The following is a 27,463-nucleotide window of genomic DNA, read 5'->3' on the forward strand; positions in this document are numbered from 1 at the left end:
TTACGTTGTCCTGCAGCCCGACGTGACCTACCAATCCCTCGTTCGTTACCATCCCGCTCCCGAAAGCAACCCCTTGGCCCCCACCCGCCAAGTCTACCAACGATCTCCAAGCCCCAGGAAATGCGACGCCTGGACGACATCTAACAACCGACCGCTCTGCTTCCATTGTGGTGAGGCAGGACACATCCTCTGTCACTGCCCGTACAGGCGGATCGGCCTCCGTGGTTTCGCTGTCGACACTCCACGACCCTGTCCTGGCGAGCGACCACAGGAAATCAACGACTTCCTGCGCAGCGGAGAGCGCTCGTCGCCAAGGCGTCTGTCACGCTCCCCATCGCCGTACGATGCCCGATTTGCATCGCTGGGCCGCGGTTACTTGCAAGGACGGTCTCCTAGCCCTCATAGGGGAAACTAAAGGCAGCAACCTTTGAAGGTGAGGTTGCTAAACGGCGAAAAGACGAAGATCCTCGCCGCCACCGACCACTAACGACGACGCAGTTATTTCATTGCCGCTCCAGATGACGAAATCGACGATAACATGACCAGAGTGCAAGCCGACACCGCCGCACAGCGAAGTAACAACGGTATGCCCCGGCCATGACCTGAAGAAACGATGGAGACGAGATCGGACACCAAGGCCCACGTGCAATGCCAGGACGCGAATAAGTGACTGTGAAGTTGATGTCGACGGTCGCAGAGTCACTGCCCTAGTAGACACTGAAGCTGACTATTCAGTCATCAGTGGACCGTTTGCCTCTTAGCTCAGGAAAGTTACAACCACTTGGGATGGCCCGCTGATTCGCACCGCAGGTGGCAACCTGATTTCTCCAACGGGACGATGCACTGCAAGAATAACCGTAAATGGGCATACTTACCCCACCAGGTTTGTGGTCTTGCAACAGTGTTGCTCCCGAGACCTGATTTTAGGCATGGACTTCCTAAATGAACATAGGGCTATCATCGACCTCTGATCCAAGCTCATCAAGCTATCTGCAGACAAAGCCATACCTGCTACAATGACTTCGATGCAAGACGTCGCCCTAAATGTCCTCGACGGAGAATTGACCGTGCCGCCCCGATCAAGCGTCGCAGTCAGCGTAGGTAGCGCAGACGTTGAAACCGCTGAACGAATTGTCGAAGGAAATACCCAATTGCTCTTGGAACGAGGTGTCGGCATCGCAAGAGGCATCGCGAAATTCCGGAGAAGAGAAGCTCAGGTGCTGGTAACAAACTTCACTGAAGAATACCGGCATCTCAACAAGGGCACGACAATCGCTTTTCTTAACGAATTAGCGGATCTCAAACACGTATTCGTCCTCCACGACCAACCAATGGAAGACGCACCGGACCAATTCTGTCAGCCGACATTTGACATCAACCCGGAACTGACCCACAGCAGGAAAGACCAGATTCGCAGTCTTCTTTGATGCTACAGGAAGTGCTTCTCGTCATCATCGAAGGTACGAGAAACACCACTGGCCAAGCACCGCATTGTAATGGACGAACACGCACGACCTCTGCGCCAAAGCCCCTATCGTGTACCGCCGCGAGAACGCCAGACCATACGCGATCAAGTTGAGGAAATGCTGCGTGATGACGTAATCCAGCCATCGAACAGCCCCTGGGCGGCACCAGCCATTTTGGTGAAGAAGAAAGATGGCACAATTCACTTCATCGTTGATTACGCCGCTTGAATAGCATAACTAAGAAGGATGTCTACCCGCTTCCCCGCAGCGACGACACTCTCGACCGGCTCTGCAATGCAAGGTACTTCTCACCGATTGACCTGAAGAGCGGATATTGGCAAATTGAGGTCTATGAAAGAGATTGCGAGAAGACCGCATTCATCACACCGGACGGCCTTTTCGAGTTCAAGGTGATGCCATTTGGCCTCTGCTCTGGACCAGCCACGTTTCAACGAGTAATGGACACAGTCCTGGCAGGCATGAAGTGGCAAACTTGTTTGGTATATTTGGACGACGTTGTTGTCTTCTCGTCAAACTTTGAAGACCACCTAAAATGACTGCAGACAGTGCTGGAAGCCATCAAGTCATCGGGACTAGTGCTAAAAGCAGAGAAGTGCCACTTCGCCTACGAAGAACTGCGGTTCCTAGGTCACATCGTTAGTAAAGATGGTGTTCGCCCAGACCTGGAGAAAACAGCTGCAATCGCACAATTCCCACCGCCTGTCGACAAGAAAGCTGTGCGCCGATTCCTTGGGTTGTGCGCTTATTATTGACAATTTGTCAGAAACTTTTCGTGCATCGCCGAACCGTTGATGCAGCTTACAAAGGCTGCCGTACCTTTTAAATTGGTAGTGCCGCAAGGAGAAGCCTTTGACAAACTTAAACGCTGCCTGCAGTGCCCTCTTGTACTCGGCCACTTTGATGAAAATGCCGAGACGGAAATTCACACCGATGCGAGCAGTGTGGGCCTAGGGGCCGCTCTCGCCCAGAAGAGTACTGGACAAGAGAAAGTAATCGCCTACGCTAGCAGGTCCCTCACTAAAGCCGAAGTCAATTACTCGACGACCGAGAAGGAGGGCCTCGCAATCATCTGGGCCACTTCTAAGTTTCGTCCATACCTATACGGCCGACCATTCAAGGTGGTAGGCGACCATCAAGCGCTCTGCTAGCTGGCTAATTTGAAAATCCCTCCGACAGCCTTGCCAGATGTAGCCTACGACTTCAAGAATTTGATTTGACCGTTATCTGTAAGTCGGGCCAGAAGCATTCTGACGCAGACTGCTTATCCCGCGCTCCCGTTGACGCTCCCCAAAAGAACGATGACGATGACGCCTTTTTGGGATCGGTAAGCGCCAGCAGTTTCGCAGAACAACAGCAATCAGACCCTGAGTTGAAAGCGCTAGCCGATTACTTAGAAGGAAAGACTGCTTCCCCTCCTGGTGTGTTCAGGCGACATTTATCATCAATCGCGTTAGCAATGGCCTCCTCGTGAAGAATGACTTCGCACCCAGCAGGAGCGCCCAACTTCTTGCAGTGCCTAAAAACCTCCGGCCGGAAATTCTGCAGGCGTTGCATGACGAGCTCACAGCAGGCCATCTCGGATTTGCACGCACGTTGTGTCAAATCCAGGAGAAGTACTACTGGCCGCGATGCCTGCCAAGTTGCCTACTACGTGAAGATGTGTCATGAGTGCCAACAACGCAAGATGCCGCCGATCAGACCAGCAGGACTACAGTCAAACCCGGTTATAACGAACTGCGTAATTCAACGCAATTTGTTCGCTATATAAAGTATTTCGCTATAACCAAACCCGTTTATAACGCACTTCAGTACCAAATTCGTTATACAATACACGATGTCCAGACAGCGCAGCGAAAACGCACTAACTAAAGAAAAACCGTGCCGCTCACCATGAATCTACAAAAGAAATTTATTGCAGATAAATGCTCACTTATTTGCAGTAGGCAGTGATCTTCGCCTGAACACTGCATTTAACTCCATCAGCGAGAATTGCACTTTCCACACGCGACATCATTTCCACAAACTCCAGTCTGCTTCCCTGTATTCCGGAGCAGTATCGGCGCAGCAGATCGGTAGCAGCGAGGGCTTCGTGCAACGTCGGGCGAGGGCGATCGTCCTCCGGCGGCGGCTCCTCGGTCTCCTCGTTCGCACCAGATGCCAGCATGTCGGCAACAATTTCCGAGTCCAACGGGCTCGCTGTCACGGCTACGTTGTCGTCAACAGTGAGAAAATCCTCCAGGGCAACTTCTTCGGGCACAGCGTCTGGAACATCAGCGAGTTCTTCCCACAGCGTGGCAACATCGCTGTCATCTTGCACAGTGCGCACTTCACTGGCAGCTTCTGCATCCTCTCGACATAGTCCAGCATGGTGGAAGCAGTTGCGGATTGTGGATTGCGTCACGTCTTGCCAGGCACGGTTAATCATTTCTATTGCGGCCAGCAAATTAATCTTGAGCTCGTCATTAACCCGCAATTTCACCAACAGCCGCTCAACGACGCGTTTCCTGTAGCCCAGCTTGAAAGCGCGGATGATCCCCTGATCGAGGGGCTACAAAACCGCTGTTGCATTCGGTGGCAGGAAACAAAGCTCGATGTTCTTGAGCGTGACGCCGCAGTGGTGCGCAGAACAGTTATCGAGGAGGAGGCAAATCTTTCGCCCGCTCGTTGCAAGTTCCTCGTCCCAGCCACGCAGCCACACTTCGAACAACGTTCTGGTCATCCAGGCCTTAGAATTTGAGTTGTATGTGACTGGGAGTGAAGTGCATCCTCGCAGGCACATAGGAGACTTGAACTTGCCTATGATAAGCGGCCGCAGCTTTGATGAACCGTCCATGTTTGTCGTGAGAAGAACGGTGACTCGGGCCTTATTCAATTTGCCGCCATGGCACTTCTCATTCTTTAGCGCCAAGGTTCTGCTCGGCAGCAGTTGCCAAAACAAGGCAGTCTCGTCGGTGTTAAAAATATTGCACGGTTCGTATCTCTCCGTGACAGCACGCCACACGTCTTGCACCCACTTTTCAGCACTCTCAGCGTCCACTGCTTGGCTTTCACCTGCAACCACCTTCCCGGTGATGGAGTAGCGGTCTTTAAATCGTTGGAGCCAACCACTGCCCGCTGTAAACCCCTCGACGTCCAGGACGAAGGCAAAATCTTTTGCCTTCTGTTGTAGCATGGGGCCAGAGACCGGCAGATTTCGCGCGCGAACGTCCAAGAACCATTGGTACAGCGCTTTCTCTACTTGGTCATAAGCCGGCTTGCGGTGGCGAAAGCCGTCACCATTTGGTCGTTCCTGTGCATTGCCTCTGATGGCCGACTGGTTTTTCAAAATGGTGCTTAACGTGCTCCGCAGAATCTTGAAATGCGTGGCAACGTCAGACTTTTTTTCGCCGCGGCCAACGCGGCGAATTATCTCCAGCTTGTCGGAAAGCGGTAGGGCACGCCGCTGCTTCGTCGTCATCTTGCAGGATGTAGTGCCGGAATGCAAGCCAGCAGCAACGTAGGCACGTCCGGAATCGTGAGGATAGCAGCAGCACGACTTGCAAACGCGAACAAAGAAAGCTCCGAGGATGCGGGAAAGTTCGCCACTGACGCGTTCGTTGTTCGGAGGCTGCCTTCCCTTTGCCCAAACTTGAAACCAGTTCTGGCCGCTGTTGCTTCTTTCTCGAAGCGCAATAGGTCCGGAGCTGCTCGAACGTCTTTGATCACATGGTAGGCAGCTGCCGTATAGGAGCGCTGCAAAGAGAGGCTGGCCGATGGCGCGGATTTTAAAGGCTACTCAGGCTACTCCGGGCGACGGCCGCGCATGCGTACAGGAGGGTCCCTCGTGGAAGCTGCTGTAGAGAGCCCCTCCTGCGTTTTACAGAAGCGTGGCATCGGCGCAGAAGCAGCAGAAGCACCCTAGCGGGCGGGTGATGATGTATGCGCTGTGTGAGACCTTGGGGAACGGAGCCGTCGCCAATCCCCCTCCCATTTGACAACGGCATGCGCTAGAAGTATTGCGGCCCGGCAGCGTGGGCTGCCCGGAGAGAACTCGGAGCCGGCACAAAGGCCCGCCCGTTGGCGGGCGTTTGGCGACCGATCGCGCGCGCTGAGTTCGCTATATCCGATGTGTAGTTCGTTATAAAAAATACATTTTATATGCATAATGCTAGCGGAAATTAGAGTGTTCGATATAAAACATAATTCGCTCTATCCGAGTTCGTTATATTCGGGTTTGACTGTACTAAACCTGATTTCGCCCCCAATCCTGCCCTTTCGACAAATTGGGATGGATCTCCTCGGCCCCTTTCCATCTTCGTCTATGGGTAACAAGTGGATCATGTGGCCACAGACTATCTTACCCGTTACGCTGAAGTAAAAGCACTGCCCAATGGTACTGCAGCAGAAGTCGCAAAGTTTTTTGTCGAACAAATTCTCTTGCGACACGGTGTCCCAGAAGTGCTCATCACGAACAGGGGAACGGCGTTTACGACAGAGTTGATGCAAGCCATCCTGGAATACAGTCATACAAGCCATCGACGAACAACTGCTTACCATCCGCAGACCAATGGCCTTACGAAGCGCCTGAACAAAACGATCGCGGACATGATCGCCATGTATGTCGACGCTGAACACAACACCTGGGACACCATCTTGCCGTACATGACCTTCACGTATAACACGACAGTCTAGGAGACGACCAGAGCGACCCCGTTCAAGCTTGCGTACGGCAGGGAGCCCATGACGACGCTCGACGCAATGCTGCCGCACGTAACCAACGAGGACTACCTTGACGTCGCCACTTACCTGCAGCGTGCAGAGGAAGCCCGACGACTCGCATGGCTGCATATTAAAGACCAACAGCGCACCGACAGCCGACGATACAACTTACGATGACGCCACACAAAATACAATCCAGGAGACCAAGTGTGGGTTTGGACACCAATTTGCCGTCGCGGACTAAGTGAAAAGTTGTTGCTTCAATATTTTGGGCTGTACAAAATCATTAGCCACGTCGGACCACTGGACTATGAAGTCATTCCCGAAGGAACGTCAGCATCACAGCGGCTATGCGCATGCCCAGAAATTGTACATGTTGTACGACTGAAGCATTATTACTCGCGTTAAAGAAGCTGTGGTGTTTAAACTTCTCAGTGTTTATTTAAGTTGCTTTGTTTTGGAACATCGATGCAATGTTTTTTTTTAAGGAGGGAGTAATGCCGCAAAACCTTCAAAATTGTATTTGTTGTTTTTTAACAGCCACTGGCATGCGGCTTTATCACTCCGGTTCTGGATCGCGCATCAGTTCTGTATTCTTTGTTTGGTAATGCTCGATGTCGCAAGACGCACCTTTACCAGTTTCTTTGTCTCACAAAATGCGCCAAGATGTCTCGAAGATTCCGGCCGCTCGTGTCACGTCTTTCTACAATGTTCCAGCTTGTGCTTGTGCAGTTGCGACATTATCTAGATTGTACTGAGCAGCCTTAAATTGAGCGTTGAGGAGTGCGACGGGCATTCTTTGATCGACAATCGAAGAGCACGATTGTTGCTATCGCCGCCGCCAAGTTGCTTAGTTCTTTTGCGGGCGCAAGTCAGCCCAATAAAGAGTTAATTTCAGTACCATCAAGCCTGTGTCTTCCTTTGGTGTCTATACGGCCTTGTCACCACTACGTGACAATATATGACGCAGCTTTCCTATACTTTTACATGGGATTTTCAAGGGGATATTCTGTGAGTTCGATATAACCAAAATTCGATATTTATACGGGTTCGATATAACCGGGTTCGACTGTATCTTTATAAGCGGTCGATTCCACGTGCCGCCTGTAGCTTGAGTGTGCACTGCTTTCCCCATCCCAGGCCTTCATTTGGCTTTAGGCTCGGTTGTTTACTTTTTCATATTATTGTTCCGTTATCTCCATTTATTCACAGTCTTCTCCCTTTCGCACATTTGCTGCACCACATGCATCTTTTGTTCACCTTTGCGGAAGCTCTTTTCACGGCGTTGCGCTCCCACTAACACTCCCCACACCATGTAGGCAACAGTTTTTTTTCCCCCATGCAACCTTTACTTCTTACCCCTTCCACTTTTTCTGGCACATGGTGTTCTGTTATTTCAAGGTGTGCCATACATCTTTCATCTTTATCTCTACCTCAAGCAGGGTATTACACATTTGACTCGAGCTGAATGCCGACTTTTCTTGTGGCCACAGGTGACACAGTGTGGTCAGCATCATTTGCGTGTGAAAAAACCAAATATATTTGTTGGGCTGTTTTGCAAATGTGGTTACTGATTGTCAGCTTTAGTTGGTGCTCGAATGTACATTTGTATGACATTTTTTTTAAAACGTTCTGTCTCCACTGCTCTCCTTTCAAAACGCAGACTTTCGAAACCGAGAAGCAGGTGCTTTGGGAACTCAAGATGATGCAATCGCATACAAGAATGCACACTGTGCATGGTATCTGCCCCACCGCAGAACGCACATACACGCGCGCCCGGCCAACTGGCACCTTTGTTGCTAGTAGCGCCCTCTGTGATGCAGTGCCTCCGTCAATGCTAAAGCGGCCCTCTGCTCCCATGCATTTTGCAACATGGTCGTCACACTGACCAATCTTCTAACAGTCAAATCTCAATATAACGAATCCCGCGGGACCGCACGAAATCATTCCTTATTTTGAAATATTGTTGTAATGAAAAATCTGCGATTTAAGCCAGTGGTCAAAACTCGGTATGATGTACCTTGGCAGTAGGAACGCGTGTGTGGACAAGCAAAACCTCAAATGAAAATGTTGCACTAACTTCAAAGCCAATTTATTTTAAAAATGTATCGGTTATTTTCTTCTCCCGCATGCAGCAAACACGATCATGCACTACATTATGCCCCAACAGCACATAAACTTTCAACTATGTGCAACAGTCATTGGGTGCATGACTGCACCGAGCGATGAAAGTATGGACTTTGTCCAGTGCAAAAAAAAAATCAGAGTTTGATATAACCTCATTTTCAGTGCTCCCTGAAGCTTGAAAATCTTGTCTTGGTCTTTCGAAATGATCGCAGCAGTCAATGGGGCAATGCTCTAGCTGTCTGCACAGGCCGATTCACTTTTTTTCCTGCGTCGATTTCTTTCAGTGAAAGCTGCATTCCTATCTTCTCGGTACTTCGTTGGCTGCAATCACCGTCAGGTTTCGCACAAACTTGGCAATAAGATAATCCGAGAAAAAAAAAAAAAAAAGTAACGTCCCGCACGCGAGAACGGCACGAACGGCCGAACGGCACCCAACACAGGAAAAAAGGCAGGCGGCTAGGCCTGCTCGCTACTGCGTAATAAATGCCAGCTTTGTGGGGGCGCTAGGAGCTGACACCAGATATGCTGATGATGATAGGTACAACTCACGAGCCATGGCACTTTTTTTTTTTTTTTGTTCACGCGAGAGTTGCTTTTGAATAAAATCCCCTCTGCTTTTGAATAAAAGTTTCGTCTTTCTCTCTCTCTTCACCCCAGCGTTACTTGGGGATTTCTCAAGCTGAGGGGCAGCCGCGGCAACCTTCTCATATTTTTTACAAGACCCCTTTCGGGGCCACCAAAATGATGTCTCGGCGGAACTCGCATGTCACTTGCCGTCCGTGATCCCTCTCTGCGGTTGTTATGCTTTTTAGTGCAAACCACTTATAACAATTACCGGTTATAACAATGAAAATTTTGTGGCACTTGAATATTGTTATAAGTGGACTCGACTGTACCGTTGCGTTTTCTGACTTAAGAATCGAGAAAATTTCCAGGCAAAAATCTTCAATGGATTTCCTGACATAACCACTACGTAGAAGACAGAGCACGTTTAACACCAAATTTTCCATTGCATAGAAAAATAACTACTGGGGTGCTTTTTAAATCTGAGTGGTGAGTCTGGCCAGCCACATTAACAAATAGTGTAACATAATGAAGAGCACCAACAGAGAGAAAACATGACCTAATGTCTACATAGAGTGCATAATCAGTCCTCAGCTGGTACTTTTTCTAAGTGCTGGACAAGGATTGACCAAACAATCAGTTAGTGGCTCCAAAACAGAGCAATGTTCAATGCAGACTGCTCAAAAGAGGGCACTAACTGGTCTTGGGGGTCAGGTAGACACTGATGGCCGTGATGGGGTCGGCTGACGGGTCCCGGTACAGCTCAGTCACCAAGAGGTCATTGTCCTTCATGCGCAGGGGGAACTTCTGCATATCTGCACAGCCACAATGAATCAATTTGAAAATGGTGGCATTAATGAAAGCAGAGTGTGTTCACAAAGCTTCCCAGTGGACAGCAGCAGAAATGGAGGCAAAGTAAAAAGAAAGATAGTAATAATAATGCTCATTAAAGCTGTCTGGGCATAAATCTCGACCAGCTAAGCTGGTATTATTTACTTGATTAATTAGGCAATTTTAGGTCCTAGCAGGAGAGACAATAAAAGAACTATTTGAACAGCATCGTGACAAAAGTAATGATAACAATTGTACAAAAACAAGCAACACAAAAAAAAATACACAAGGCAAACTTTAAGCAGGGACCGAATTCTAGCCAACCGAAAACAGTCGTTCTAATTCAGCCACAAAATTTGGTGGTAGTATCAAAGTTAAACCTGGTCATAACGAAATTGTAAAATGTCCGCGATTTTTCGTCACATCCAGGTTTTCGTTACAGTTTATGCGTGATGACCTAAAAGGACAATGTAGAATGAAAACTAGATTAAGAATTGATGCAAGAATTGATTGATGCAAAACACTCCCTGCCTTCAGCAAACAAGTGACGGCAGCACCTTCTTAGCACAATGCTGAACTTTATGTCATGCGTCTTCAAGTGTGAACAGCAGTATCCTAGGCCTCCCCTCTATGCCATCTATGTATCAGCACGACACCGGCACCGCAGGAAGTACCCCATTTTGTCACCTCTCTTACTCTTCCACACCACGATGTGGTTTAAACTGCAAAACAAAATGCTGCTTGCCTCTGAAAATGCACGTCAAATGATGAAAAGATTGGGGAAACTAGAGTAAAAGTTACAATGACTTAAAAAGAAGGAAAGCGTCGCCCAGTAATGGAAGCTCTTCTCACCAATATAGTAGATGGAGCCATTGCTGCAGCCCAGCAGCAGGATACAGGAGCCCGCCGTGTCGAAGCTGGTGATGGGCACAACATCCTGGATCTATTGACAAGAGCACCCTCAATGAGCCATTAGTAGATGCTTCTCAAAATGACTGCACCCTTCTCTCATAGCCTGAGTCACTTTGGGACGTTAAACCCGACAAACCAAACCAAACCTTCTCTATCAGTGGCCAATGAGGAGACACATAAAACCCGTGAATTGTACAAGCCTTTTCTTTACACTGAATGGCTCTTTACAAAAATGAAAGCCCACTTAACCCCGTGCCACTCCAAATGGGAGCTGGATCCTTATCTCACAGAGGGCCATACTTTCACCTGCAGTCTGAATACTACAGAGCAGTAGGAACACGAATAGAACAAGAGAGACGGACGCAAACACGGGCACTCATCCTGTCCGTGTTGCTACTGTGCTTTAGTCCTCAGAATAATGAACCAAGTCAGCCACTACATATTTCACCTGAAGCTATCAATACCATTTTGCAGGGCATTTTAGTGCGCGCACAATAATACACGAGGCGCTAAAACCCAAACTCAGGTTTGTGTGTTCCTTGCACCCCATCACCTTAGTGTATGAACAGCGAGTCTCAAAGTTAAACCAAGACGTGCTTGGTAAACCACGAGCATCCAATGACTTACAACGACTAACCGTTGGCCATTGCTATTGCAACTAACCATAACTCTCCACCTCTGACCTTTGACCATAATCTATCTTTGGTTGCAATCTTTGACGGTACTTGACTTCAAGGTTTCACGTCTTACTCGGTTTACCTAAATTAAACCATTGTCAGTTTTCTCAATCTCCACAAGAGAGCCCTGCCAAGCAAAAAGGCGAAAATTCAGTATTGAGCCTAGACGAGTAGGTGGCTTGAGCAAGAGAAGCACTCGTGCACTTTACCACAGGCCAACCCACCTGCCAGTGCTGGGTCATGGCGTGCCAGACTCCCACTTTGCCCAGGTGGCTCAGGGCCACCAGCTGGCTGCCAATGAAGAACAGGCTGTCCACGGGCACACTCAGGTGGAACACACCTGCACAACGAAGACCGTCAGGTGGACACCACAGCTCAAATAAAGGGAATGTGGGGATCAATGAAGGCACAGGGACACACACGACTTGGCCACTTCGCATCTCTGTCACTCGTGCTGGGCTCCTTTAATTAACTGGCACAAGAATCAGCCCAGCCAATGCCCAGGCAAACCAACACACAATGGTTAACTCGAGCATGCTTGGTTGTGAACCTCATTCATGCTAAGCTGCAAGCCCACAACAGTTAGAATTATGACAATTCACACTTTCGGCCATTTGAAATTAGCCCAAATACTTCCGCCACCCTGCTATGCATTGAAGACATTTTTAACATGCTTGATTCGAGTGCAGTTTTGCTGAATGTGAGCTTCCCTCTTCAACACCGAGGGCACACATGTGAATGGCTGAAGTGGGAGAAAAGGCAACACAGCTGTTGGCCTAGCACTAGCATGAAGAGGGGAAAAGAAAGAGTGTGAGAGGCAAAGCAGGATACAAGAAGTTAACAAGCGCAGCACTGCTTGGCTCTACACTAACTAACCAACTGCCAATGCCTATCTGACAAAGTTTTATCCCCAACTAGGAGCCTTCTACGTGAGCTTCTCAGGGTAGGCATAGAATGGCACTTGACAAAGCAGCACATAGAATCTTCTAACCTCATCAAATGGATGCTCACAACAGCTCCTGTATTGAGTTACTTTGATAGGTCCAAGCCAATTCAGATTTCCGCAGATGCCAGACCAATCACACATGCTTGTGCAGTTCTCACGCCTCCCCAGCACATGCACAAATAGAGAAACTGTTGGCTGTGGTGTTTGCATGTGAGCAATTTCCCTATTGCACTTTAAGCCACTCTGTGGCAGTGGAAAAAAATCATAAGCCTCTAGATGGACTGCTCATACAAGACCGAACAATATTTCGGCAGACACACCACCCATGTGTGAGATATAATTCTTCGTGGCTGCCATGCATCACCAAATGTGCATTTAAGTGCATTAAATGCATTAACATTTTCTCCAGCATTCTTCATCCTTTTCGCAGTTTCGCCACTGTGTCTCCGCCTCCAATTGTCGGTATTCATTGTCCTGGTCTCGCTTTTACCGACAATGGCTTAGCTACCTGTTGAGCACATCGAGTACACCGTTCGATCGAAGACAATGAGATCGCTTCGTTAGCAGCAAGCACCGCTCTTTTTGCACGTCTGGCTGCATTCTTGCAATATTGCATTTTTCTTCGCCATCTCTGTACCTCTTTAGAGTCGAAGCATTTGCGTAGAGCCTTGTTGTTGACAGTTCACTGTCCATCGCGCAGACATAACTATCTGCAGATGGATGACGTGGCAGACAAATAGCACAATCCCGCCAACAACCTCCTCCGTTCTGTACAAGCAACTACAGTTTGCCACCCGTCTGTCCCATTTCAGTGTTCTGAGACCTGCCAACACCAATCACTCCTCCACTAAGCTCCCTTCCCCACATGCTGCACCTGCTATATGCATGAAGACGCCGTCGTTTTGGGGTACCATCGAATACCCACGCTGAAAGCCAGCTTTTTGCATAATGGGGCTAGCAAAGCTTCCGCTCACCAAGACTGCAAAGGCTTTTGCTCCGGCTTCAGTGCCACAGTGCTAAAATTGTGCATGTACTAACCAGGGAAGGTGGTGACCGTGGCTGAAACACCTTGACAGTGCCAAAAACCTGAATCCAAGACTGAAGTAGCAGACAGCCATCCAGAACTGTTAGTACCAAGTCTGCTCTAGGCATCATCAACTAGGCTCAAGCAGTTTCAAGGAGTCTTGATCCAGTCTCGCAGCGACTGACTGGGTATACTAAACCAGGACGGCTAGTTTGCCTTCTTGCTGCTCATCCTGTGTCAAGAAAAGAAAGTGCTATGACAGCTACACCCAGTTTCACCCAGGTCCTTTTTGTGCAAAAAGCGTAATGCAGTCACACCCACTTGTAACAATACTGAAGTGCCATGAAAATCCTATTGTTATAAACGATAATTGTTATAACCAGGTTAAGGAGGGACCCTGGTCTTAAGACAATATTTTTTATTTACTGGTAGATTTTGATGAAAGTTGCACCATTTATGCAGCTTTTTGCGCTGATTTCAAATATGCACATTAATTTCATGTAAGCCATTTAGTTCTGAAGATACTGAGCACTTTATGTTCTTTCTTTGGAGGTGAGCTGTCAGTAAAACTACAGGAGTTATAATAAAAACTGACGTATCAAATCAATTTAGGACACACAGAGAATGCAAAAATCAAGATTGATTATCCTAGTTCCATTTTAACCAAAGTTACAGCTTGTCAAAGTACAGAGACCAAAAAGCCACCTTGACATTCCAGAAAACATGAAATTTTTAAAAACTTTCCTCATTAAATACCACGAATTCATTTATATTTTGGCTGTGGCTAAAGGTACATCGGACGGACCCGATCAATGGTCTTAAAGGTACGTCCGACGGGCCCGTTGCATTTTTCTTCGGGATGCGTGGGACGGATCCGGGAAATATTTTTCAGAGGTACGGCGAACGGACCCGATCAGGTGTTTACGTTGTCGGGAAAGCCGGACGGATCCGGAAGGGATACGGCGGACGGGCCCGATCGATTTTTTTCCGATATTACCGATATGGGCCTTGAGATCCGTCGGGAAAGCCGGACGGATCCGAGATCCCCAGATGTGGTTGTAGCAACAACTTGGTAGCCATATATGTAGCCAAATCGAAGTTGGTACGAGGTGTGCGAGGTGGAAGCTAAGTATGTATTATATACTGCATGCGTGAAATGTGAAATTACAAAGAATAGTACAGTGGCAAGAATTGTGCCTAGAATGGGTGATAGACTATGTGATGGCATGATGATAGGCTTACGTACGTGAGTTGGACACCGCGGCAGGGTGGCAAGCACGACCAGAGCGCAAGCGCATGTAATCGCGGTGTTGACGGCCAGCCCGCGACCCGCACGCCCGCTCATTTGGTCCTCGTTATGTGAATTAATGTCTACGACGGTCGTTATGTCATCATCATCATCATCAGCCTGATTATACCCACTGCAGGGCGAAGGCCTCTCCCATATTTCTCCACTTAACCCGGTTCTGTGCTAGCTGCATCCACTTGACCCCTGCGAACTTCTTAATCTCATCCGCCCACCTAACTTTCTGCCGCCCCCTGCTACGCTTTCCTTCCCTTGGAATCCAGTTTGTTACCCTCAGCGACCATCGGTTATCCTCTCTTCGCACTACATGTCCTGCCCATGTCCATTTCTTCTTCTTAATTTCTACTAGAATGTCGGTAACTTGAGTTATTTCTCTGACCCACTCTGCACGCTTTCTATCTCTTAATGCTACCCCTACCATTTTTCGTTCCATAGCCCTTTGGGTTGTCCTCAACTTAAGTAGGACTCTCTTGGTTAGCCTCCACGTTTCAGCCCCATAGGTGAGTACAGGCAAGATGCAACTGTTGTATACTTTCCTCTTGAGCGATACCGGTAAGCTGCTAGTCATAATCTGCGAGTGCTTACCAAATGCGCTCCATCCCAATCGTATTCTTCTTGTTATTTCCTTTTCGTGGTCCGGATCTGCGGTTACTACCTGTCCTAAGTAGACATATTCGCCTACTACTTCCAGTATTTCGCTACCTAATGTAAACTGCTGGTCCTTCCCGAGGCTGTTGAACATTGCCTTAGTCTTCTGCATATTGATTTTCAAGCCTACCTTTCTACTTTTCCCGTCTAGGTCATCAATCATTATTTGCAGTTCATCCCCCGAGTTGCTTAGCAAGGCAATGTCATCAGCAAATCGCAGATTACTGAGGTATTCTCCATCTACCCTTATCCCGAACTGCTCCCATTCCAAGTCTCTGAATACTTCCTCTAAACAAGCTGTGAATAGTACTGGGGAGATTGTGTCTCCTTGCCTAACACCTTTCTTTATGGGAATTTTGTTACTTTCTTTATGCAGAACTATGGTTGCTGTGCAGCCACTATATATATCTTCCAGCACTTTCACGTACGGCTCGTCTACCCCCTGATTTCGCAATGCCTGCATCACCGCCGAGGTTTCAACTGAGTCAAATGCTTTTTCGTAATCAATGAATGCTATGTATAAGGGCTGGTTATATTCCGCGCATTTTTCTATCACCTGATTGATGGTATGAATATGATCGATAGTAGAGTACCGTTTCCGAAACCCTGCTTGATCCTTTGCTTGATTGCAGTCTAAGGTTGTCCTGATTCTATTAGCGATTACCTTAGTAAATACCTTATACGTAACAGACAGTAAGCTGATTGGTCTGTAATTTTTAAGGTCCTTAGAGTCCCCTTTCTTGTGAATGAGTATAATGTTTGCATTCTTCCATGGTTCCGGTACCATCGATGACACCAGGCACTGCGTATACAGGGTGGCCAGTTTTTCTAGCACGATATCCCCCCCGTCCTTCAGCAAATCTGTAGTTATCTGATCCTCTCCAGCTGATTTCCCTCTTTTCATAGTGTCTAGTGCTTTCTTGACCTCGTCCTTCGTCACTGGTGGAACGTCTGACTGTTTTTCCCTACCACCAATCTCATTACGGTCCTGACTACTTTGGCTACTGTAGAGATCTGTATAGAACTCCTCGGCTACTTTCACTATCTTTTCCATATTAGTGATGACGTTGCCCGCCTTGTCCCTTATCGCATACATCTGGTTTTTGCCTATGGCCAATTTCTTCTTTACCGCTTTAAGGCTTCCCCCGTTCTTTACAGCATGCTCAATTTTCTCCATGTTATACTTCCTTATATCGGCCACCTTGCGCTTATTGATTAGCTTTGATATCTCGGCCAATTCGATCTGGTCTGTTGGATTGGAAGCTTTCATACTCTGGCGTTTCTTAATCAAATCTTTCGTCTCCTTAGACAGCTTGCCGGTATCCTCTCTAACTATCCTACCGCCTACTTCTACCGCGCACTCAGTAATGTATATATAGTTATGTAGTTTTGAGTCTTCAAAATTTCCTCACTTCCATCTGTGATGAGATGCGCCACGTAACGCATCGCTTACTGCTCGCATTGAGGCTTGGTGCTGCAAGTTCTACATTCATATACAAGCGGCGCTGAAAAAGCTGGGTACCGCCGGCGTGTCTCTAGCCCAAGCATATTCATGTTTGTTGTACAACTAAAGGTGTGGTTTGTCCTTAACGTGAGATGCTGTGATGTACGAATCACGTCCTACGAAAGTGCTGTGATGAGTGCGCCGATGTCCGGACGGACATCAGTGTCCGTTAATGATCGGCGATGGTGCACGTGCATGTCAGTGTTATTAGGTGCAGAGATAATTTATTTGGACGCGCTGTGCAACAGTCAGACGAAAATAAGTCATCGACAATTTGTTATCAGATTGCACTACAGAGCTCAAAACTCGGAAAATGGGAATGCACATGATGCAGTTTTCGCATGCTGGAGTGGACTGAAAAATAAGTGCCCAGCCCACATCGCCGAGATGCGCATTACGACAGGTGAAATGGTTCAGGTTTCTGTAGAATAGCTGCCTGACACAGCACCTTCCTAAATGTTCAGGCTTTGTACTATTGTTGAAGGTCACTTTATCATTAATAAAGGAACGAATATGCTTGGTTTTAAGGACTAGTGCTTTTTCAATATATTATGTTCATATTTTTTTTTTTTCGTTTTTCCATAGCTTCCTTTCATTTTCATTTTGTAGGTAGCGCAAAAAACGAGGACCAAGAGTAGAAGGACACAACACTCACCCAACTTTACTACAATAGTTTCCTTTGTTTTTCATGCTAGACAAACACAAATAGTACACTTTTAAACTTGTCAGTCCAAAAATGAACATGAATATCTGCCATGCATGTGACAGCTTTAATGCTGGAAAGGCTGATGTGTATAGCATGTACCACGTAGACGCTGCGACATCTCAGCGGCACGTTCGGCTACTTGCTCCAAAGTCGTGATGTTTAATGCCAGTGATGGCAGTCGCACTTTGGTGCAGGTGAAATGCAAATGCATCTGTTTCTTGCAAGATGTCAACGCAAAGTACAAAACCCGGGCAGTCAAATTAGTCTGGAGCTCTCCACTACAGTATTCTTCATAGCTACATAAGTCACTTTAGCATGTGAAACTCTACCTGCCAAAGGTAGGATGTGTTGTTTTTAGATTTTGTAACCTCTCATCTATGTTTTGCAACATTTGGCTAAATTTAGTTCTCAAGCAGTTGTTAAAGATGAAACCGAAGCAGTTCTTGGCATAGTTTCCTGCTTGGATTAATTTGCTAATTGCAGTTCTTTGAAACTTGCATCAATGTTGAACAGTTCATATAGCAGGCAGTTGAATTACAGGAAGGATGTGATCATGCATTTCAGTTCTGACAAATGGAAAGTAACAGTCCCTTCCATGCACGCATAGGTGCCCTTGACAAATACATACTCGGGTGTGTGATTGTGACACATATCAAGGGTCGACAGAAGGCCATGTGGAGCCAGTGTGATATTCTTCATGAAGGCTAAAATAAAATTGTACAACAGCTGCTGTACCATGCAGAAAAAAATTGGTCATTTAGTGTATGATTAACTGACCATGAATAGCATCTTACTCAGAGTATGATGCGATATATAATATCTGGTTTAGCATCCCAAAACAACTATGGCTATAAGGAACACAATAGTTGAAGGCTCCAGTATAATTTCAACCACCTGGGGTTTACATGCACTGACACCGCACGGTGCATGACGGCCTATTGTTTCGCCTCTAATTGAAATGCCCCTGCTGTGGCTGGAATCAAATCTGCATTTATGGGTTCAGCAGCCAAGCACTCTTAACTACTGAGCCAGCACAACGGGGCCAAGTGACAAAATGCATGCCATTACATTTCCTTCTAGCCTGTGGTTTCCTTCACAGAACTAATGTATACAAGAAAAAGTAAATAGCAAGAAAACACTAGTTTTATTGCACATTATATTCACATTTCAGCAAACATTCTCTAGGAAGAAATTTCTCATAATGTTTGCATGGAAACCATGAACATCTTACAGAAACAAAACAATGCACTTACTGCATTCCAATTGTTAATGGGCAAGGTTGCATCTATGCTACTGCACTGCACTTATCATAAAACCGCAAGCCCCATCTGCTTTGGCCAATCACTTGATGAAACTAACGGAGACAGATGTCGCACGCCACAGACTGGTCGTCTCGCAACATATCTCTGCATACGTTGCCTTTCAATTTCATGCCTTTCCACTTAGCTTCAACTGTTGTCAGCATTACTAGTCACCCATCTTCTCTGAAATTCCTTTTTACGCTGTTGGGATCAGCATTCTTGTTAACGATGGTCGCTGGCATTCTCGATGCTATCATTTTCACATCTTTCTCACCTGGAAGAACGAAGAAAATGACAAGCTTTGAGCAGACAAAAAATTAGGGAGACTCATAATCTCCACCTGTAAGGGTATGTTGCGCCAGCGCTGATGGCTCTTGTCTGCAGATCCCACTGTGGATTCCCGTTAATTTACATGCCCTTTGCTACAAACATAATTACTAATTCCTTAATTCATGTCTCTGTTATCTCAGACATACTCATTAGCATACAGTCGTAGGCTGCCCTGTTATGTGATAGACAACCTGGCATAGGCCTCTGTAAGCCTCACATTAACCAAACTGTACAAACATGCCTCCATGGCCTAGGAGTAACCTTTCTTAATCGGAGCTGAAACGTCCCAGAACATATTTCAAATATAACTTTGTAAGCTTGAGTTAACAGCTCCTGCCATGTTGTGTGGCCTCGTGACATTTAGCTCGTGGCACTTTTGGCTTGTGCACAGGGTCTGTCTGTTAATCCTGATGGTTAACATGCATGAAAAATACATTTTCACACAAACTATTGGCAAATGGTCAAGTGGTGCACTGCAGATTCTGAAATGTATGCCCAGATGCATGCAAGGATGACATCATCACATAACATGATCAACAGTTCTGTCAGTACCTGCAGTTAGATGGCATTTCAATGCCCATTAAAGGACCACCTCAGACAATGGTTGTTGTTACCACAAGACCTGTTCTAACAGCGTACTGACACCATTCTACCGAGCGATGGACATGCATATGCATACCCTAGATAGCTCATGATTGTGGATCTCATTTATTTCTATGACTTCCAAGGAGTTCCTGTCGTCAGAAGCCCTACACTTTATGAAATCGGGACAGCTGTCTTGAAAGGTGATGAAAACAAATAACCAGGTTACCTTGCCGCAATGCTAAATTACAGAGGGTGAATATGCTGCATGAAGATAACAAGAAGCTGTACAAAGAAAAGTGAAAGTGAAATGACAAGATTTTTGAAACATTGAAATAAACTACAAACTATACTTTGTCAAACCTGTCATCGAGGAATGGAAATCATGCAGTCATAAAAAACACAGCATGGAGGGCATTTTAGGTCGTCTTCACAAAACATATATCCACACCTGACACACAGCTTCATACTTATGAAAGAGGACAAACCAATATGCAAGGAGTGTGGAGATGAACTAACAATAAACCATATCTTACTTACACGTGCACGAGAGTAGAGAAAATAAGAGAAAAACATTTTGTAAATTTTGCAACAGATCCCTTTCCATCCCAGAATGATCCTAGGAGAGACATGCAAATTTCCTGCATTTTTGGTTTCCTAAAATGTTTCTAAACATGCTACATCCTAAAGAACATTGTAGTCATTACACACAAAATAAATACATTAAACCTTGTTCTTGGTGCATGACAGCATTAGTCACTTATGCACCATAAAAATCAACACAACGCTGTAAGGTATGCCTTGGTTAGCTATGTTATATGAGACAAGCTTTCGGTCTGGCGTGGTCCTTATTCACGTGACAGCGCTGTCATGAGGGCCTATGTCCCAGCGACCGGAAAGTGACCTATTCCAATAATTTTAAAAACTGAAGGCGATTTTACAGATCTCTAAAGACGTGGATGTTTGGTTTCGACTGGAGTGCTCAAGTGCTTAATCAGCGTCCGCCTGCTTTGACAGCCTGGAGTGAAACTGTTAAGGGGAGATGCTCCTCGAAAACACTTTTTCTTTAATATTGAACCTATGGTTATGAAACATTGGCCATTTATAGAGTTTTTAATGCTAATTCCAAATATGTTTTTACTTTCCACATATCTTTATTAGTTTTTGTGTAGAAGTGTCTGCAAAAGCACAATATAGGGCCTTTTGTGCACACTTTTTTGATAATGAAATGCATGTTTAGACCAGCTTGCAATAGCTCATTATGTTGCTTTGGTAATATAGTATGTCGAAAGCTACTTCAAATTTATTCATTTTATCCTATAATTGCGAAAAAAATTCAGGAACACCAATGTGTATATTTTGGGCACCATGTGTCAACATTCTGAATTTTTTTCAAAAAAAGTTCAAGAGATTTTTTATAACCAGGTAGATAACAACATTCTACACACTTTGAAGAGGCTGTGCGCAAAATTTCATCCAAATCTGACTACTGAAAGTACTCAAAATTTTTTGCACAAAATGTAAAAAATGCTGAAAACTACAAATGGAGAAAATTGCATTTGAAAGTTTCAAACATCTGTATTTTTTCATAAACACAACAAAAGCACATGAAACTTATTGCCACTGCTTTCATGGCCGCACCATGAACTTTCTTGCCGATCGCAGCAAAGTTTGTGTGGTGTAATGGGTTCGGCAGGTCAAGAATTGCACAAAATCACGGCAGCTGTTCGTGTCCGATGCCAATCGCGCGCGCAGCCACCACCACCTTCACGTTGACGGCGAAGCTGTCGCGAGAGCTTCCACTCCGATAGTCCCGATTTCCACTGGCAAGTCCACCGGGCACAACGCGGCTCGAGGTGTGCACAGCAGAAAGCACTGATGCTAGGCACTCGCTACTTTCACAGTGCAGCTCAAGAAAAGCCGAAAGCCCATTTCGCTTTTCTACCGGTTCGCGTACCGCAGGGGTACAGGTGCGGCACGTAGGGCAAGCAGCACCGCTTACCAGCACCGTAAGCGTGCTAATCTCGCATATCGCAACACTCGTAGAATATCCATGACCGCATGCTGCCCTATCTTCCTTGAAGAGTCCAATCTTCACCTCCGAGGCGCTCACAAAGTTCACCGCGGCATCGATCTCGTCCGAGTGCACGTTGGCCTGGTTAGGACTAGCTTGCGTCTCCCGCTGCAGTTTTCCAGTGAGGTCCGCGACGGCGTCCTCGGTACGGGTTCTTCGACCGAGACTTTCGAGCTCGGAAGTTGTGCTTTTGCGTGTCGTTCATCGCGAACTCAACAAATGCTAAAAGGCCGCTGAAAAGAACTAGCAGAGCACGATGTAGCGCGATCCAGAAGCTGCACAACACGAAAGCAGGAGGTAGGCTTCGCCACAGCGTCGTATCAGACCAGGCCAATGGCGGCCTCTCTAGAGCACCACGTGATTTAAAAGGTCCAGTAGGGACGCTCGAAGCGTGCGCGGAAAACGTTTTTTTTATTATTTGCAGCCGAGATACGAAACTGCGAGAGATGCTATCTACAAGAGAAAGGCTTTCTCAACCTCTCCCAGCAAACGGCAATGGCGGGCGACGCGGCGTTCTCGAGGTATAGGCGCACGAAAATTGACGATTTGCGCGGAAAATAGCACTTTCTCGAGCCACCGTGGTTGAATAAAATGGACTTTTTACTAACTTCACGATCGAATTTTGCCTTGATCTTTTAGAAAGTTGTAGCTAAATGTTCAAAGATAATTTTACAGGCAAAAACTCAAAACTGAAAAATTACTCGGAAAACTCGCTTTTTCGACGCGCATCTCCCCTTAAAGAGAACAGATTTTTGAATATTTAACGCATTTCTGAAAGCGTTGCATTCAATTACGGGGCCCACAAAAAGCAGCTGAATGTCAAACGCCGCCTAGGTAGGCTTTCTAGCAAGACAGCGGTGTAGCATGGAAAATCGCTACGCTAGTCCATCGCTGGCACCGCTGACTTGAAAGGCTTCAAACTTATAGCTACTGACCACACCTGAAACACTGAATTGTGCATGGTCAAGGCAGAATTTCTTTAACACTGAGCACTGGTAGCTATCGATTTCGCAACCAATATTATGAAAATCCGTCCTCTCTTCAATCATTGATACGTCCACAATTGAACATTTATGCGCCTCAAGGTAGGCCAGCCGTGGGAACATGGATGCGTGGTTATAGCAACGATCACTTGCATGGCACACTCTGCAATGTAGCGCGCATTTTCTACCGTGTACCTACAAGTCTGGCGACGCATGCATATCTCCTGCACGTTTTAAAGCTGCGCGGCTGTTCAGTCAGGTCACGCTAACCTCGAGCGTGCGGGGTTTAAACTACATGTACACAAAATTCAACGACGAGAAAAATATGCAGGCTGAGCACTTTAGTCTAGTCTTCCCCTAAATACCAAAAAACATTGCTGTTCGTAGGGAATTCGGATCATTCGCGCTTCCGGCTTTCCGGTTGTTCACACGTGTACTGCGGTGCAGTAGGTCTTCACCTCGACGAGTCGATGTGCAGCTCGCCGCAGTAGCAGCGCAGGCCTCTAGTAGATTCGGCATGTCTTCTGCCACGGCTCTGAGGTAGAATTTAAATGAAGAATTTAACTAGAAATATCCCGTTTCCTCGGTCTGCATGTGAGGAACGAGCATAATGCCATTTCAATTATATAGTGCATATACATACTTTGGACTGCCGAATGTTCTGCACGGCGAGCTGTGTGTGTTGTGCCAGCGCTAGATCTTCGGAGGTTGATGCAGGACCTAAGACAGCGTAAATGCTAGGAATAGCTCGCTTGCATTACGGGCAGATCGAGGTGATAGTTTAGTGCGAAGCGAAAGCTGCTCGTGAATGTGCGTATCGCGATGCGCAGCTGGTGGAGCTGGTGAAGTATGTCGCATCGCCTGCAGCGATGTGCGTGACAGCGATGCTTGCCGTACACAATCCTGAGTGAAGGCCGTGATCTAAGTTAGAACGAACGAACTCTTCGTAGCACCTCATCGAGAGTCGCGGCTAGCTAGCTGATATCAAGCGGAATGTGGCCATACGCGTTCGACGTGCATACAGCCATGAGACTGTATATCGACGTCCGCCGTATCTTTACGAGAATCGAATGGATACGTCGGACGTACCTTTAGACACTTCGTATATTTTTGCACTGTACATGAGTTTACCTTTCTGGTGCAAAAGAAATTATAGCAATATCATAAGTAGAACCAGAGATATCGCACCTCCAAACATGAACCGACCTCAATATTTTGATTTTGAGAAATTGAGGAAAAACGTGTTGATAAATTTTTGAAGCACCAAAGCTAACAGTAACTCATTAAAGTTGGTTCTGACTAGCTCCTGATGCCAATGCATCCTTTCCCATCGATATAATTCGCCCTCAAGGAATGAAATTTCTGGCGAACGGAACGCATGGTCCGGAGGCCGCCACCAAGACGAGTGCGTTTGCATCGTGACCTCCGAAAAAGCTGGTGCCAAGTTCTGGCGCGCGATCGCCATTCTCACGTTCATGCAGTAAATGCAGTTGGCCTGCAACTAGTGATAAGCGACCGTTGCTCGTCTTGCACCGCGTAGCATTCAGAAGAAAGTTTATTTCGACAAGATTTGGGATTCCGCGCAATCTTCTCTATGTTCCGCGTGTCGCGGGACGCTGCTTCGCGACTGCCGCTGGTCGCGGCACTGCCTCACAGGGCGATCTATCCCGGCGTTGAAAGCTGCACTTGCTCATCTGCACTCTCACGGTGCCATACGCGGCAAATCGTGCCGCTCCTCGCTATCGCACTCAGCACGACCGGCTATGCTACGCCATTATCAGGCCATCGCGGACCTGACGCGGAGCGTTGGCGCTTCGTCATTGATTGCAGATAACCAGATGCGGCGATGCAGCGTCCTCGACGCGTTTATCTCCTCTCGCTACTTTTTTTTAGGCTAATAACGAAGCATGAATCTCAATATTGCGCATTTCGCGTTGTGGTTACGATGAGGGAATGGCGCAAGGCCGACTAGGCCTAAAGCAGAGACCTTTTCAAAATGGCGCCGGACCGCGAGCAGTCGACGCCGCCTGCCAATCAAAGCTCGCCTTTTGCTCAGATGTGGTGGGAGTCCAATAGCAGGACGTGTTTCACACAATTTTGCTCCTTTGCTTTCCGCTTCGGTGGGCTCACTCATGGTCACCAACCGGGATATAGGAATGGCCTGAATCGCGATCTTTCGAGCGACACCAAGATTATGCCCGCGGATCGCATATTTCTCGAACTGCGGGAGATCGAAATTCGGCGCGATTTAGCCTCAGTTTAAAGGGCCACACGCGCAGATTCTAGTCTTTGGAACACTGTAACACGCAAATTAGACAATATTTTTCAACGAAACTTCGGAGATAGCTGCGGAAAGATCTCAGAATCGCGAAAACGAGAAGATTGAAAATCCAATTTTCTGACGGATTTTCGGCTGCAAAGACCCGGGTCCCCCCTTAAGCCGAAAAAACAAAGAAAACATCACAAACTTACGAATCTTTAATGATGGGTAAGTGGCTCACACTTTTCACTTATTCCCAAGCTGAAACCTGTAGTCAGCTTTGACTGCTCACGGTAATCCAGAGGACATCTGTCTGCATAGCATCCAACTGCTGCAAACAGCCGTGTGAAAGATTTAAGATTTTATGACAAATGAAGTCCCAGCACGGACTTGATCATTCTTAGTGCTTCCTGGTGCGGTTTGGCCAGCGCAGTCACAGTACAGTAAAATCTCGTTAATTTCAACTCAATGGGACCGGGTAAAAGTTCGAATTAACCAGGTTTTCAAATTAAGCGAACACAGCAAAAAATCTGGAACAACTAAAAACCTTCATTGCGATGACATGCTGGGCGCACCCCTTTCATTCTTTCATCCATAAGCCCATGGTCAACCACTACCATGACACCAGCTTTTTAGCATCCTTCACTGAAGAAGATGTTTGCTGCTAAATGCACTGTGCACCACAACGCCGACGTGGCATGAAATGGAAAAGCACACTAACAACACTTTTTTTTTGTTTTAGAATTCCCAGTGGCATAAGTGCGGGGTAGGTTCATTATACGAGTGTTTACTATATGAGTATATATGGTAATCGGGGTACCAATTAACCCTCTGAGCCATGACACACCACTAAAATAAACGGTGTAGGTCAATGTTGCGCACTGTCAGGGCCTGTTGCAGTGCAGCAAGTCTTCACTTCTACAGGGGCATGCATCAGTGGTCGCTAAGCCCTACCACAGAGTGGTTTTTCATTCTGGGAGCCCCATAGTCCAGGTCCTATGGCATATAAAACATAAGCATTACTTTGCGGTGCCACTTCGCAGCTCCGATGTGCCGTCACTTCATTGGTCAGCGTCAAAATTAGGCCGCGCCACCCAGACACGGCGGTGTGTAGTTCGAATTATCCGTTGCGGAACCGACTCGCGTTCGAATTAACGGGCTTTTTCATATACAGATCTCTATGGGGCTTGGCCGGACCAATTGGTGCTGTTCGAATTATCCGAAAATATGAATTATCGAGGTTTGAATTAACGAGCTTTCACTGTATATGTAATTCTGTATATGTAATCCTGTATATGTAATCCTGTATTTATACTGCATTATTCAGAATTCACTTCTGTGCAATTCTATTTAACTTTTCTTTGCAAACAACACATGAATTCTGAAGTAAACAGGATGAACAGTGTTTGCTATTTTTTATTTTCCATTTCTTTTTTTCATTGATCAGATATTTGATATTTGATTTGAGATTTGAAGGCATTTTTCAATTGCCATAATCGTATTTGCTCACCTCTATCTTTCAGTTCTCGTTTTCTTGCAGAAAAAATATTGCACACCCTAGCAGTATGCCATGTGCTGAGGGGGTAGAGGCTTCAGACACACTGACTGTAGTGTTCTTTTTCCATAAGAGGAAGACTGATTCCGCTAGGTGAAGTGATACTGGAAGAGGCTGTACCTATCTCGGCGCGGCCGTTTCCCTCCTGGGCGATGCTCCAGAGGCGCACCTGGGAGCCAAAGGCCACGGCCAGCATCTTGGCCCCACTCTCGGGGGCCTGTGCTGAGGCCGTGGTCACGACCTTGGCATTGAGGGCAATGCGCTCAATCACAGGCTCCAGATACGGGCTGGTGAAGGCCAGCTGCCAGCCGGTCGAGTCCTTCAACCTGCAATGCACAGCCTCCATTGATCACACGGGGGCACTTGCGCAGTCGGTAACAAAGGCATCTGCTACAACAGACATAGCTTCGATGATTCAGACTCGGTCAATTCCACCAAATTCAAAAAATGTCTAATGTAAAACTAAGTGGAAAGAGCAGCTTGGATTATCTGGTGGTATGCAGGAATGTGCAACTTTGCCAGAGACACATATGCAAAGTGCCTTACTACTGCTTCACTGCAACATAGCAGTGGATATACAGGTTTCAATGCCACTCGACACTTCACCGGGCATGGCCAGGCTGGAAGAAGCAATGCGTGTGCTTGTAACCCCTCCCCTATGCTGCCAGCTTCCTCCCCTATTCTAGTCAGCCACTTGCCACATGCACTGCACGCTTTGAAAGCCAGGCACAGTCACCAGTGACATGCATTGCCTACCATCAGTCAGCACACTGGCCATTTTACTCGCTTATCACTTATAAATCGAAAACAACCGCATGCAAACGAATGGATGCATTTGAATGGATGCACCAGAGTCCTTCGATACTTCTAATGGTCATGAAACTGCCACCGAAGTTTAGTTCGTGGCGCCACCGCCGACCGAGGTGTCATGAGCAGCGGGTCGCACCG

General features: G+C 46.9%; 1 protein-coding gene across 2 annotated transcripts in view; it reads right to left on the minus strand.

Moving 5' to 3' along the window:
* The window catches only part of LOC146177848 (BTB/POZ domain-containing protein KCTD3), a 178,325-nt gene that overhangs the window by 68,926 nt on the left and 81,936 nt on the right, over positions 1-27,463 (minus strand). For both annotated transcript variants that reach the window (XM_084580612.1, XM_084580613.1), the window contains 4 exons: positions 26,636-26,841; positions 11,521-11,636; positions 10,560-10,650; positions 9,575-9,691 (listed from right to left, as the gene is read on the minus strand). In XM_084580612.1, the coding sequence (XP_084436738.1) occupies positions 9,575-9,691; positions 10,560-10,650; positions 11,521-11,636; positions 26,636-26,841 (530 nt within the window). The remainder of the gene's footprint in view (positions 1-9,574; positions 9,692-10,559; positions 10,651-11,520; positions 11,637-26,635; positions 26,842-27,463) is intronic.

The sequence above is a fragment of the Amblyomma maculatum genome, chromosome 10 (genome assembly GCF_055883805.1).
Source record: "Amblyomma maculatum isolate TAMU_Amacu chromosome 10, ASM5588380v1, whole genome shotgun sequence".
NCBI lineage: Eukaryota > Metazoa > Arthropoda > Arachnida > Ixodida > Ixodidae > Amblyomma > Amblyomma maculatum.